General features: G+C 40.2%; 1 protein-coding gene across 4 annotated transcripts in view; it reads left to right on the plus strand.

The window, feature by feature from the left end:
- cdhr5-rs (cadherin-related family member 5, related sequence) overlaps positions 1–15,122 on the plus strand; it is a 43,919-nt gene that overhangs the window by 21,278 nt on the left and 7,519 nt on the right. For 3 of the 4 annotated variants that reach the window (XM_048554478.2, XM_048554480.2, XM_048554482.2), the window contains 5 exons: positions 169–369; positions 3,296–3,427; positions 4,140–4,218; positions 5,628–5,815; positions 11,837–11,857. In XM_048554478.2, the coding sequence (XP_048410435.1) occupies positions 169–369; positions 3,296–3,427; positions 4,140–4,218; positions 5,628–5,815; positions 11,837–11,857 (621 nt within the window). The remainder of the gene's footprint in view (positions 1–168; positions 370–3,295; positions 3,428–4,139; positions 4,219–5,627; positions 5,816–11,836; positions 11,858–15,122) is intronic. The other variant, XM_048554479.2, reaches the window with a different exon arrangement.

The following is a 15,122-nucleotide window of genomic DNA, read 5'->3' on the forward strand; positions in this document are numbered from 1 at the left end:
AGGATAGGTATTTCAGTACATAATGCTGTTTGGCTATTCGCTACCATATTATCGCTTCTTCTGGGACTGACTTCTATTGCAGGAGTAAGCAGAAAATAATAAAAGGAACAGTGTCGTTATGGCACTGGGGTGAGCACAGCTGGGATACTCTGATGTTTTTTTCTCCAGGCCTCTCAAGTGGATGACCCTAGCAAATACACAGTGACTAAGGTGTTGATTCACGTCCTGATCCAGAATCGTCATCGGCCACGGTTTAACAAGATCGAGTATAAAGGATTTGTTCAGGAGCAACCTACCCCTTTCGCCCTGGTAGTCACTTATGGAAATAAACCCTTATTAGTGAAAGCAGTGGATCAAGATTTCAAAAATGTGAGTTAAAAATCATGTTTGTTTTTCATCTATCCTCCCTCATTCCCTCATCTTTCCATTGCTGAAGGTAATGAAGAGAAATTAAACTAAGGTGCTCTCTACTTACTGAGGTGGATGCAAATGATCTGACACACTATTTGAAGAGAGCAGAGGCATTGTCCCAGTGTCTTACCTGATATTCATCTCAAAAATGCTGAAATATCAAAAGTGAACAAGTGATAAAGTGTATGCTTCAGTTGTACAGAGACTTGATCAGGCCTCATCTCTTATGGAGTCTTAGGATAGGAGGAGGCCATTTGGCCCTTAATTCCCACAGTAGTCCTTTGAAAGAGCTGTCCACCTAGTCACGTTCTCCCTTCTCCATAACCATACAAGCTTTTTCCTTGTTATGAAATGCAGTGCTGTGTTTTTGCCTTCATACCTCAGGAAAAATCACATTTGAGGGGAAGGGATAGAGGTACAGAGCAGAAAGACCAGAATGGTACCAGAGTTTAAAGGGATAACTAGCAATATATTTAGTGTATGTTCTCTTGAATTCAGATGTTTGGGTTCTCTGATCCAGTTGTGTTTTAAACAATGAAAGGATGGGAGGTGGTCAGGCGGGAACATGAGGTTTTACTCTGTTGGTGAAACAGCTAGCATGTTGTTTAGAATAACACTAATTTTGTGGAGTTCGATTGCCATTACAGCTGAGGTAAATCTGGGCCTGCCTCCTCACCCTGTCCTCTACCAACATCACAGAGTAAGCCATGATTCAGTGATCCTCAAATAATCAAGGGTGCCTTTTGAAGGAGAGGAAGACAACAAATACAGATAGACCTCTGATTATTTGCAAGAAGGGTTTGAATTATAAGGAGAGGCTGGAACATTTTTCACTAGAGCATGGGAGGTTGAGTGATGGCCTTATGGAGGTTTATAAAATTATGAGGGGTATGGATAAGATGAATGGCAAGCATCTTTTCCCCAGGGTGGGGAATTTCAAGACTGGCGACATATTTTTAAGGTGGGAGAAGAAAGATTGTAAAAAGACATGAGGCGCAAGTGTTTTACACAATGGTTCGCATCCGGAATGAACTTTCGGAGGAAGTGGTGGGTGTGGGTACAGTAACAACATTTAAAAGACATTTGGATAAGTGCACAAATAAGAAATGTTGGAGATATATGGGCCAAGCACAGGCAGGTGGGACAGTTTAATTTGGGATTGTGGTTGGCATGGATTGGCTGGACCAAAGTGTCTGTTTCTACGCTGTATAACTCTTTGAGACCAAAGATGAGAGGGTTCAGATATGAAGGGATACTAGAGATTCTGAGGCTGTTTTCTTTAGATCCAAGAAGGTTAGGAGATCCAAAGTCTGGATAAATAAAAGAGGTTTCATAAAGGAAATCAGGAAAACTATTTTCCTTGGTAGGTGATAGGTAAATTTAACAAGATTCAAAAGAGTGAAGGTGGAGTTTAGAATTTTATTTTATGCCATGGGCTATCTGAGAAAACAGTGGAAAAAGAATCAGCTTTGAAAGGCAAAGTAGATAAATATTTTCCTTCACCATGGATCTATTACCCAGATTTTATTGATATGAGATCTCCTGGGAGACTTGACAGGATGGAGGCTGAAAGGACATTTTCCCTAACAGGAGGGAACACCATATAGATCTTAATGGGTATCCTATTTAAAATGGAGACGTGAATTTATTTCTCTCAAAGGTTCGTACTCCTTGAATTCTCTTTCCCAGCAACCAGCTGAGGAAATGGCATCGATTATTTTTAAGGTTGAGTTAGACAGATCCTTAATTCATGAGCAAGTCCAAAATTTTTAGGCAGGTAAGTAGAATTTGTAAGTAGAAGAAAAATTTGAGATGGCAATCAAATCAGTCATGATCTTGCCAGGAGGATGAACAAGATCAAGGAGCTGAATGTCCTGTCCCAGCTTCTAATTCATATGTGCTTAACATATGAATTAGTCAACATAATTCATCTCATCAAGATAATGATCAAAGAAGTTCGCCGGTCAGGGTGTATTCCCTCTTAGGCTAAATGAGCTTGATAGTTGTACAAGACATTAGTGAGACCTCACCTGGAGTATTCTGTACAATTTTTGTCCCTTTACACAAGGACGCATGCGAAATAACTTCACGAAGGTCGGTATCCTGTCAACATGTCACCCTTTATCTACATGTGCATAGTAGATGACTCTGACCCAGCTGGCTCATAGCCGGCTGTGAGGGTGAACAGAACCCCTGACGCTCCTGTTTCTATCCTTCAGCCAGGAATCTCTGATTGGACCAGGTTAATAGCCCCCATTCAGGAAACTCAGAACTCCTATTCTATGAGGTCTACCCAGCAGTAACTCATTCTAGTCACAACAGAATATAGTTGTATTTCAGTTCAGAGGAGGTTCACTAGATTGATTCCAGAGATGAGGGGTTTATTTTGAGATTGAGCAGATCAGGCCTATATTGTCTGGAGTTTAAAAGAATCAGAGGACATCTAATTAAGGTATCCTCATGTAGGACAATCTAGAACAAGAGGTTATAGTTTTAGGGTAAGCTGGAGCAAATGTAAAATAGAACTGGGGAGAAATAACTTTTGTCAGTGGGTCCTGAATCTATGAAATTCACTACCACAGAGTTGGTGGATGCTGGGTTATTGAATAAATTAAATGAGGCGATAGATTTTTAACCCTTAGGCTGAAGGGTTATGGAGAGCAGGCAGGCAAGTGGAGTTAAGGCCAGGATGAAATCACCTATGATTATATTAAATGGCAGAGCAGGCTCAAGAGTTGCCTACTCCTGCTGCTAGCCCTTATGTTCTTATGTTGTAAGAATGGAATATAACTGAAATGTGTACATAGGGAGCAGTGGAAAAGATCAAATGTACAAGATTGATATAAATGCCTCCACCTGATTTTGTGCCCTTGTGTTACCCTAGGGCAGAAACCCAAAACTTATCTACACCCTGAAAAATCAGTCCAATCACACACAGCTATACCAGATCACACAGGAAGGTCTCCTACTTGCTCGAACTAATCGACTGCATGCGCATGAAAAGTACATGCTGCAGGTAAGGGTGAAGTTTGGCAGAATATTCAGACATGGGGGTAGCAAGACTTCGGAAAAAGTAAAACTTTATTCATTCTGTAGCAGAAGAACTGGCTGTCTCTGATTGGCCATCTGTTCTCAGTAGGCCTTCAGCATCTTGATTCCAAGGGAAGGTTCACCTATGACCTCACCACTGCCTTATTGGTTGTGACAGGGTAGGCCTTCCTGAAAACAGGTAATGTGGGTCTCTCATTGGGTCTCTATAGAGACTCCCAATGCCTCAATAAGATTCTATCCCATGTAATTACTGGGATTTGTCATAAAAATCTAGATAGTTTCCTGATGCCCTTCAGAGAAGGTAACCTGCCATCTGTTTATTGCCTGGTCCATATGTGACTATGTTGGCTCTAAACTGCTTTCTGAAGTGGCCTAGCAATCCATTTCAAACCTTTACTGGTGATCCTTTCCATTCCTAGTTTAACATTTTCTTCGAAGTGTCTCTCTAATTACCATCATTACTCTGACTGACTTGGCACTATCATCAGCCCCTTTTGTGTGCCAACAGACCTTGATGTGGAAAATTCCTTCTTTGCTCCTTCTTTATGTCTCAAGTACTGTCCTGAATTATTACAGCACTGATTCACTGTCAGCAGAATGAATTTTCACAATGTTTTCTCAAATGCTTTTCATTTTTCATTCCAAAAGAGGTACTAAAATTTGACCTATGTGCACAGATTGTTGGATCCGATAATGATTCAGGGGACACGGTCAGCACCAAGGTCAATGTTGAAGTTCTTCACTCAAGTCAGCCAGGTAAGCCTATCAACAAAACTATCAATCTCTCCTCAATGATTACACTAAAGCAGCATTAGCTTAGTAATCATCCCAAATCATTAACTGTGGAGAGTGTACGAAGCCTGGGAGAAACAGGCAACTCTGGAACTACAGTGCTCAAACCTCTCAATTACTGAAGTATTCCTCATCTCATATTAATTCTGTTACAGATTGTTTGATATATAAGTTTATCTTTTATGATTAGTCAACAACTCCATTACTGTTGTCACATGTGATGAGTAGGATGGTAGAATGCAAACTAGATAGACCTTGGTCATTTCTTTTCCAGGTGGCATTGTTCCCATGCATGTGCTGCTCTTGTCCTTCTATGATGTGAAGATGCCAGTGTTGGGCTGGGGAGGACAAAGTCAGAAGTCACATGATACTGGGTTATAGTCCAATAGGTTTATTTAAAGTCACAAAGTTTCAGAGCGCTGCTCGTTCATCAGGTGAAGTGTCACCTGATTAAGGAGCAGCACTCCGAAAGCCTGTGATTTTAAATAAATTTGTCCTTCCAGGTGGTAGAGGTTTGGAAGGTGCTATCAAAAAAAACTTTATGATTTAATGCAGTGCACCTTGCAGATGACAGACTGGTAGATGTCAACTTTTAGGCCATGCTGATAACTTCAAAGAAATGCATGGATTTAAACTGACTTGCAGCAATTTATTTGGTAGGAATACATAGCCATTATGATCCAGACCTCATGATGCCCAAACTTTGGCATGCAGTTCACTTTGGGAAGGCCTGCAGTATGGTGTGTAGCAGGCCTGAGACCCCCCACCTTGGTAATGTAGGTCCAAAGGACACAAAAGACCAGATATTTAAATCCAATCAGAGAGTTCTATCACAACCCATAGCAAATCCTGCAGTGTATTACCTCAGTTGGTTGCATGGCTGGTTTGTGATGCACAGTGATACTAACAGGGCAGGTGAAATTCCTGCATTGCCTGAAGTTACCATGAAGGTCATGCCTTCTTAACCTCACCCCTCACCTGAGGTGTGGTGACAGTCAGGGTAAGTTCAACACCAGTTGTCTTTCTCTAATAAAAGAGCAACTTATTGGGACTATGATGACTTTATTTTCTTTGATACTTATATTTATAAACTAAATCTTCATTGGATGGCTGAGAACTGAAGACCAACAATTACTTATTTCTCATCCTCCAACTGTGGATCTGGCTGTTCCACAGTGTTGTGGCTGAGCTCAAAATTGGGCTGAGTGATAAACGTACTCCCATGACAGTGAGGACTTTATGAAAATTAACCAAATCTTGCATAGAAATGAAAAAAACACAGATGTTTCCCCATGTAAGGTCCTTTGCACCCAGACCACTAAATTTTATCAAATTATGTGATCCAATGACATGTTTCTCCTGTTATTTTGTAGTTCCAACTGGACTCCCCAAAGGAAGCAGGAAGCACAGCTCTAAGGAAATGGGATTGTTGGGAGGAATCATTGGCGTATTACTCCTCCTCCTTATTGTCGCATTTATCCTACTTGTGTATAACCTGAGGCATCGACACAGGCAACATAGACAAAGGGGCAGTGTTGCAGCAGAACTAAATACCAATGTGGTAAGAAACCGTGGCTTTAACCTGCCTGTGTATGTGAAAAATATATAGACAAGGGCATCTAGCTCTGTAATTTGTTATGTTCTTAAAATGAGAAAACCATGGCAAAGTTAGTATGTAAATGAAGAAGTATTATTACAAGCTTACTAAAAGTTCATCAAGCCTGTCCTGCAATGTAAGGGTCAGAAAATGACTAGAGTCTCTCCTTACCCTAACACCTGAGGCAAAAACAAAAGATAAACCAAGCTCCAGGCAGGAAATGATACTCCCTAAAATTATTTTTCAAGCCACCCCAGCAATCAGAACAAGTGCAGGAAATCCATACACAAGCTCTTATCTAAGGAATGATGTTGACCCTTTAAGGGCCTGTGGAGTGTAAAATGGAGGATGATCAAGGATTCTCCAATCAACTCAACATCCCAGCACTGGGGAAACCTCTCGTACCAGGAAGAATAAATTTTAGCGAACATTTGTTATTCTGTCTCTAATGTTGGTAGAACCCTTTCATAGGCAGGAGACCAAAACATACACAGCACTCCAGGTGTGGCCTCACCAATGCCATGCACAATAGCAGAAACTTTTGTTACTTCTACACTTAAAAACCACTTGCAATATAATTTATTACAGCACTTGCATGTAAAATTGCTTGCAGTATTTGCAGATTAATTTTTTTTAAGATTTGTGTCCAAGAGCAACCAAATCCCTATGAATCTCACCTTTTCCTTTCTTCCTATCATTATTTCAAAGTTTCACTTCTGCATTTTGCTCTACTTAGCATCTTCGCAGTTTATTCATCCAATTCACATCCCTCTGTACAGTCTTCGTTGCATACCTTCTTTGCAGCTTTGAATCATTTGCAAAGTGGATATGGTTTTGTTTTTGTGAAAGAGGCCAGAACTGGAGGCTAAAGTAAAATGAGTCATCAATAAATCTAGGATGGATTCAGGGAGAAACGTGTTTATCCAGAGAGTGGTTAGATATTGGAAGGAGTATCGGAGGTGAGTCATAAGAAACTTTTCCGACTCAGCTGGAATGTTGTGCCCAATTTTGGGCACTGTACCTTAGAAAAGTGAAGACTTTGGAGAGGGTACAGAAAATAGAAAAAAATTATGACAATGGTTCCAGCCATAAGAGACTGCAGTTAATTGCATTTAATGTAGATGCTAAGGTTGTTCTCTTCAGGTCAAAAATCACACAACACAAGTTGTAGTCCAACAGGTACAAAAACAGAAATTGCTGTAAAAGCTCAGCAGGTGCAGCAGCATCTGTGAAGAAAAAATCAGAGTTAAAATTTTGGGTCCAGTGGCCCTTCCTCAGAACTGGTTTTTATAGTCCAACAGGTTTGTTTGAAAACGCTAGCTTTCAAAGCTCTCTGCTCCGTCCTCAGGTATGGTGTGGAACAGGAAGTACACTGACTCAAAATTTATAAGCAGAAAGGTAACAACCCTAAAAATGTGGTGTGTGTGTGTGTGTGTGTGTGGGTGTGTGAATGAAAGAGGGTCTGTGTGAGTGTGCGAGTATGTGTGTGTAAGTGTGTTTGTGCGACAGCATGTGTATGTGTACATGTGGGTGAGTGTGTGTGTTTTGAGAAAGAATGAGTGAATGTGAGGGAATGTATGTGTGTGTGAGAAAGGGTCTGTGTGAGTGTAAGCTTGTTTGTGTGAGAGGGACAGTGTGTGTGTGTATATGTATGTGCGCGTCCATGTATGTTGTGTATGAGAGAGAGTATATAGTATGATGGGGTTACCTGCAGCAAGACATGAACCCAAGATCACAGTTGAGGCTGCCCTCATGGCTGCCAAACTTGGGTCTCAGCCTCTGTGTTGTTATGTATTTCAAAATCTGCCTTGGAGGACATTTACTTAAAGATCCGAGGTCGCATGTCCTTGCCCGCTGAAGTGCTCCCCAATGGGAAGGAACACCCCTGCCTGGTGATTGTTGCACATTGTCCATTCATCCGTTGTCATAGCATCTGCATAGTCTCGCCAATGTACCACGCCTCGGGGCATTCTTGTCTGCAGCGTATGAGATGGATAACATTGGCCGAGTCACATCTGTCGTGTACATAGTGGGTAGTGTTCCCATATGTGATGGTGGTATCATTGTTGATGATCTGACATATCTTGCAGAGATTGCCATGGCAGGGTTGTGGTCAATGTTGTCCTGGAGGTTGAGTAGTTTGCTGTGAACAAAGTTTTGCTTAAGGTTTGGCAGTTATTTGAAGGTGAGAAGTGGAGTAGGGAAGATTTTGGTGAGGTGCTCGTTGTCATCGATAATGGGTTGAAGGCTGCAACACACTGGATGACTTAGGGTATGCTATTGGTCGTATTCTATTGTAATTATGGTTTTTTGCTGTGGCTTGCCCGAACAGGCGATTGATGAGTTGAGCGTCATATCCCATTCTTATGCAGATGTCCTTCAATGCTGACACAGTGAAAAACCGTAACGACCTCCTCAGAAGACAAACATGGGATATGACCAGTAAGGTACCCTTCATCATCCAGAACTTCCTGGGAATGGAGAAACTATGCCATGTTCTTTGATGATGATGAGCACCCCACCACGATCTTCCCCATGCCAAACCTTAAATATACCATTGCTTGCAGTGAACTACCCAGACTTCAGCACAACATCAACCACAACCTTGTCACGGCAACATCTGCAAGACATATCAGATCTTCGACATGGATAATACCATCACACGTGGGAACATCACCCACCACATGCACAATAGATACTCATGTGACTCAGCCTATGTTGTCTATCCCATACACTGCAGGCAAGGATGCCCCAAGGCATGGTAAACTGGTGAAACCACGCAGACACTATGACAGCAGATGAATGGACACCGCGCAACAATAGTCAGACAGGAGTATTTCCTCCTAGTCGGGGAACACTTCAGAAGTCAAGGACATTCAGCCTTCGATCTTTGGGTAAACGTCCTCCAAGGTGCACTTTGAGATACGCAACAATGCAGAATCGCTGAGCAGAGGCTGATAGCCAAGTTTGGTTTTCATGAGTGTCGCCTCCATTGTGATCTTGGGTTCGTGTCATGCTACAGCTGATCCCATCACACTATAAACTCTCACACACTCACATACACACAAACGCACACACACATTCTGTCACACAAACACACTTGCATGTACATTCACACAGACCCTCTCTCTCTCACACACACACACATGTACTCCCTCACACTCTATCTCTCACACACACACACACACACACACACACACACACGCGTGCGCATATGAATCTATGAGGTGAATTATTCCATGTCTGTGTATTTGCAGATACATTCTATCTTGTTTAAAAAAACAACCTGGCTCCAAGTTAAAGCACAGACAGATTCTAACCAAGGCTTCACACCTAAAATGCATTGTCTGACCTGAGATGTCACCTGTTGTACACATTGATAAAACCTTTAATTAGCTCAGGGCAATGGCTGAAAGAAATCCCGGGATTTGCATTTTAATCAACAGAAACCTGCATTTCCTTTCCAACTAATTAAGGATTCAACTGGAGGCTGTCAGCGAGCCATTTGTTACCTTTCTGCTTTTAAATTCAGTGTCAATGTACTTCCTCTTCTAAACTACACCTGAAGGAGCAGAGTTTGGAAAGCTAGTGTTTTCAAATAAACCTGTTGGACTATAACCTGGTGTCGTGTGATTTTTGACCTTGTCCACTCCAGTCCAACACCGGCACCTCCATATCATATTATCTTAAAGGAGGAGAAGTTTGAGACATATGATAAAGGTGTTCAAACACACAAAGCATCTGGGCAGAGTAGCTAGAAAGAAACTGTTATTTTCAATGGATGGATCAAAAAGATGTCAATTTGAGGTTATTGGCAAGAGAAGCAAAGGTGATTTAACAAGCTTTTTGTTTTACAGAGTGAGAAATTAGAATTTGGAAAGTATTGCTTAAGTACAGTGGAACCATTCTGAGTTGTGGCATTCAAAAGGAAATTGGTTGAGCACCTGAAGAGAGAAGATTTTCAGGGTTATGGGGAAAGGGCAGAGGAGTGGGACTGTCTGAGTTATTCCTGGAGAGAGCCAGCTTAGACTTGATAAACTGAATGGTCTTCTGAGTGCTACCCATTTTAGGATTTTATCCTGTTAGTGGCATTTATACATATAAAGATAAGCTACATAAGTTCATGAATGGCAACCTAAATGTTGACAAATCTAATGTGTCAGTATAATTCATCACACACTCAGGAATATTGCTCTAGCTGCTGAATCACATCTAATTTTGAACAGTGTTGTACATTTTGCAAGCAGGCTGGATCAGTATATTGCTTATTCGAAAACATTGATGGGATATGTTGTTTCATGGCCAATTTAGGATCGTCAGTCAAACTCAACAGTGTGGCACACTTATATGTATGAGAAGCTATGAATAGGGTTTACACAGAAATGTTTGCAAACAGAAAGAACATGCACTCACACAGCAATTGTATTAACTTGGCAAAATAGGTGACAGTCATTGCCTAGCTCAGTTCTAAGGACAATGCCTTTACCAATCAATTTCAACCTTCCTGGTGTAGACTCTGGGGGGAACGGGCAGGCATAATTGACTGGCGCATTCTCCATGGCAACACCTCAACCAATCATATTTTTTTCAAAGCAACTGCCCTCCCCTTCATACAGTATAAATGTTGTTTTCCCTTTACTTAGATATTATCCTGAAGAATGCAAGACTAAAAGCTTTGACTGTGTCTTTTTTCATCAATATTCAAATTCTGTACTACTAAAGGACTATTTGAATGTCTTTTGATAAATAGACAATGGCTTTTCAGACATAAGCCTGACACTTTATACCTTTGCCAACATACATAATCAGAATCATAGAATCCCTACAGTGTGAAGCGGGCCATTCAGCCCATCAAGTCCATAATGACCGTCCAAAAAGCATCCTACCCTGCCCTGATTGTCATTTGGGATCTTTATGTGCCCAAAGAGTCATGGCCCCATTGAATTTCTAGGTCAAGTTTTTGAAAAAAATGTAATTCATGGGTTTTTCTAATTTTCCTTCAGTTACATTTCCAGGTCTATTAATGGCTTTATTTATTTAGAAATCCAATATGCAAGGGAACTTGCATGAATTTGACTTATTTGGAAACAACAATGAAAAAACACTTGCACATTTGTGTAAGAATGGATTAAAGCTTTGGGTGTCACTTCACTACATGGTAACAGAATATAATATTACTAATTCACAACAGGCCACTTGGTATTGAAGTGCAGATAAGTATCACTAATCCAGAAGAACATGGTGACTGAGTTAAAATGTGTATTCTTGATCCATAGCTTCCCCAGGAGCTGAAAATGCTTTCTCTTGCTTCTTTTGAAGGAACTAGTTCACCTCAAATCCATGTGTGATATTTTACTAACTCACTAGCACAGTAAAATTAAGGAGATTCTTAAAGTAGTGTCCAATAACTTGACACAAAACTTTCAAGTTAACCAAGACTAGGTGGAACAAAAACAAAGTTGCTGGAAAAGCAGCACCTGTGAAGGAAAAAAGAGTTAACGCTTCATGTTTGGTGACCCTTCTTCACAGATGCTGCCAGATCTGCTGAGCTTTCCAGCAACTTTGTTTTTGTTCCTGATTTATAGCATCTATAGTTCTTTTGGTTTTTATTAAGACTAGATGGGTATCACTAAGTCCACGTCATAAGAATGGACAAATACATCTGACTGAAAACCAATTTGCATTGGAAATTGTTGAATTATACTTCCACTGACACCAACTGTGTGCTGGCAATATGCAGCACAGAGCTTTGTAGAGTACAGTAACCTGAAGGGAGCCTAGAGGCCTGTAAAGGAGACAGGTCACTTATTCTAACTTGTTCCAGGCGTGTTGGGAAAACACATTTAATGTCTACATGTGACCATTAAGTCTTTGTCGAAAATGTATTTAAAGTGCTGAACTGTCTGTGACTGAGGGGAAAAAACTGACTCATTTTCTCTCTCTCCTTGCCTCATTTTTCTTTTATTCACCACTTGCTGTTCTCAGAAGTTAAAGTGGTTCCAGCTGGTGAGTGTGTGGGATCGTCCCGCATTCTTCTTTCTGTCTTTCCAGTGGGTTCAAATTTAGAACAGCTGGAGCAATTGAGGGGCTGTAACAAGTGAGGTGACTGTGTGCTTAACTCACTAAATCCAGTGGGGCTATGAATTTGAACCTGAAGCCTGCCCTGTAATTCAGGCTTCACTGTCTTTGTTGGATTTCAGCTGTTCATTTCTTGGTTGAGTCAACGGATAGACACAATAGTACACAACTTGGGATCCAATCCATTTATGTTGTAAAAGAATTTTGAATTGCTTTCTGTGAAAAAGTGAACCTAATTAAGAGAAAAAGACAACTTCACAAAGTGGTGAATGTTTGGAAAGGATTACAAATGGAAGTGCCTGAGTTCGATTATTGTCAATAATTTTAAGGGGAATTGCACAGGCATTTGATGAGAAATTCAATGGATAATTATGTACTGTTTATGGCACAAGGGTTAATCTGAAGGATCAGAATGATTTTTTTCTGGTTCTGTATGGTTTGAAATATGAAAAGTCCATTTGTTCTTTTGTTTTGCTCTGTCCATTTATTTGAATGTTAAACTGATACCACTTCTCAAGACTAGTTATCTAAAATTGCCTCATTTAAGGGTTAAAATAGTCCCTGTGGCCTCAACTATTTACAATCTATATCAACGACTTGGATGAAGGGATTGAATATATGTTTGCTGACAATACAAAGCAAGTTGTGAAGAGGACATAACCTATCTATCTCCCTTTGTGTAAATCAACAAAAAAAAATCAGACAATGAAGTAAAATGTGGGAAAATGTGAACTTGCCTATTTTGGCAGCCACATGTTATTTGAAATAGTCTGAGGCTGCAGAACTGTACAGAGGGATCAAGGTGTCCTAGTGCACACATTACAAATACTATGAAGGTACAGCAAGTGATTAAGACAAATACAATGTTGTTAATTGCAAGGGGAAATCAGTATAAAATAGTAGGTTTTGCTAGAATTATGTAAGCCTTTGGTGACTACACCTGAAGTGTTGTGCACAGGTTTAGTCCCTGTATTTAAGAAATGATATGAGTGTATTAGAAACAGTGCATAGAACATTCACTTAACTGATTTCTAGGATGAAGGACCATGTCATGGGGAAAAATAGACAGTTTTGGCCTGCATGTATTGAAATTTAGAAGATTGAGATGTGATCTTATTGACACATATATATTCCTGAGGTGAAAAATAGGTAGATGCCGAAGGGACGTTTCCTTTATAAAATGAGATTAGAACTGGTTTAATCATTAGGGGCCTGTCATTTGAGGTAGAAATGAGGAGATTATTTTTCTCTCAGAATGTTGTATTTAATGGAAGAATCTTAGCCCGAAAGTAGTGGAAGTAGGATGATTGAATATTTTTAAGCCTAAATTAGATAGACTCTTGATCAACAAGGAGGTCAGAGGGTAAGCAGGCTGACAGGAAAGTAGAGTTGAGACCAATGGTAGAGAAGACCGAAGGGACATACTCCTGCTTTTAATTCATATGTTTATAATTTCCTATTTTGATTGCTATTTGATTTCTGCCAAAGCAAACAATTTGCCTGGTACAATTTGGTAAATTAATAGATTTTTCCTTCAAGACCGCATGGATATTTCCAATAATGGGATGGAAAATCAAGCATTGCATAAATGATTGTTTGATGCATGGTCCTGACAAATAGGGCTCAATGCAATAAGATATTTTAAAAAAATAAAGAATTCTAAAAACTTTTGTGACACTGTAATGTCACTACCTCTGAGTCAAGAGGCCTGGGTTCACATTCCACCTGCTCTAGCAGTGTGCAACACTATCTTTGAGTCAGTGAATAGATTGATTAAAAATATTTAAAACATCAACGTATATTAATATTAGCACTTTTAATGTAATAAAACAACCCAGGGACTTCACCGGAGCATCGAGTCAGGATCTGATACCTAGCACATACAATAATGTTTCAGCTGTCACATCATGAATGTTCTCCGAGTGGTCCATGAATTACAAATTTGTGTGTTCAAATTTAAAAATAACCAACATCGCAACTTCTTGCATGAGATAAATGCTATTTATTACATAATTGCTTCAAATTACTAAGTAAAAAGTAATAAAGTTGTTATCTAGAATACAGATACAAAGATCTCAAGTGAGCAGGGATAAAAGTTACTTATAAAGATGGAAGTAAGATCAGTCTCTAAGATCATTACAGGCACATTACTTAGTTGAAGATTCTCTTTTTTTAAGTGAAGGATTGAAAACTTGGAGATCAGAATTCAGGAGCCGTGATGGCTTCTCTGGTTGAATAGTTGGAGCGGGTGGACTTTGCAGAAAGGGTGTGGGACCGAGTGAAAACTCCTTTGTTTTGCTTTTTTGTTAATCGGATGCAGACATTGCTGTGAAGACCATCATTTGCTGTCCATCTTCATTTGCCCTTCTATTGGATATCTTGTTTGAGCCATTTCAGGGGGCAGTTAAACAAGCCATGTTATTGTGGGTCTCGAATCCCATTTAGACAAGACGAGATAAAGACAGCAGATCTCCTTCCCCAAAGGGCATTCGACAATCAGTTGGATTTGTACAACAATCAACAATGCCTACATGGTTGCCATTAGACTGGCTTTTAAAGGCAGATTTTATTGAATTCAAATTTTGCCATTTTCTATGATTGAATTCTAACGCTTGACCTAAGAACATTAGCCTGGGTCACTGGATTACTAGTCCAGTGACATTACCATTCTGCCTACTGCCTCCCTCGAATGGCACAGCATGTTGTGGGCTTCGTTCAGTATAGCAGTCGTTTAGCGCAACAAAACAGAGATTTCTGGAAAACCTCAGCAGGTTTGGCAGCATCTGCAGAGAGAAATCAGAGTTAATGTTTCAGGTCCAGTGATCCTTCCTCAGAACTGGCCTCAAAATCAGCCTTTCAAGTGATTTTTATTTTTGTTTCTGATTACCAGCATCCACAGTTCTTTTGGTTTTTACTTAGCCCTTTAGCCAATTTGTCTTCCTCTGCCACCCAGCTAAGAAGCAATGAATGCCTCAAGGTCTATCAAACAAAAATGGTTGCTTTCAGCCTGTCTTACACAGTTCAAAATCTAAATAGACTGCTATCTCAAAAATTGCAAATTGTGCTTCCACATTAAGCATTGGCTTGCCTAAGTCTGGGCCAATCTATATCCACTCTATTTTAGTCAAAGTCATTATTCAATTACCTTAGCCATGAGCTTGGATGGTGCCATAGTCAGGTTGTGATGAGCAAG

The sequence above is a fragment of the Stegostoma tigrinum genome, chromosome 25, assembly GCF_030684315.1.
Source record: "Stegostoma tigrinum isolate sSteTig4 chromosome 25, sSteTig4.hap1, whole genome shotgun sequence".
NCBI classification, from domain to species: domain Eukaryota; kingdom Metazoa; phylum Chordata; class Chondrichthyes; order Orectolobiformes; family Stegostomatidae; genus Stegostoma; species Stegostoma tigrinum.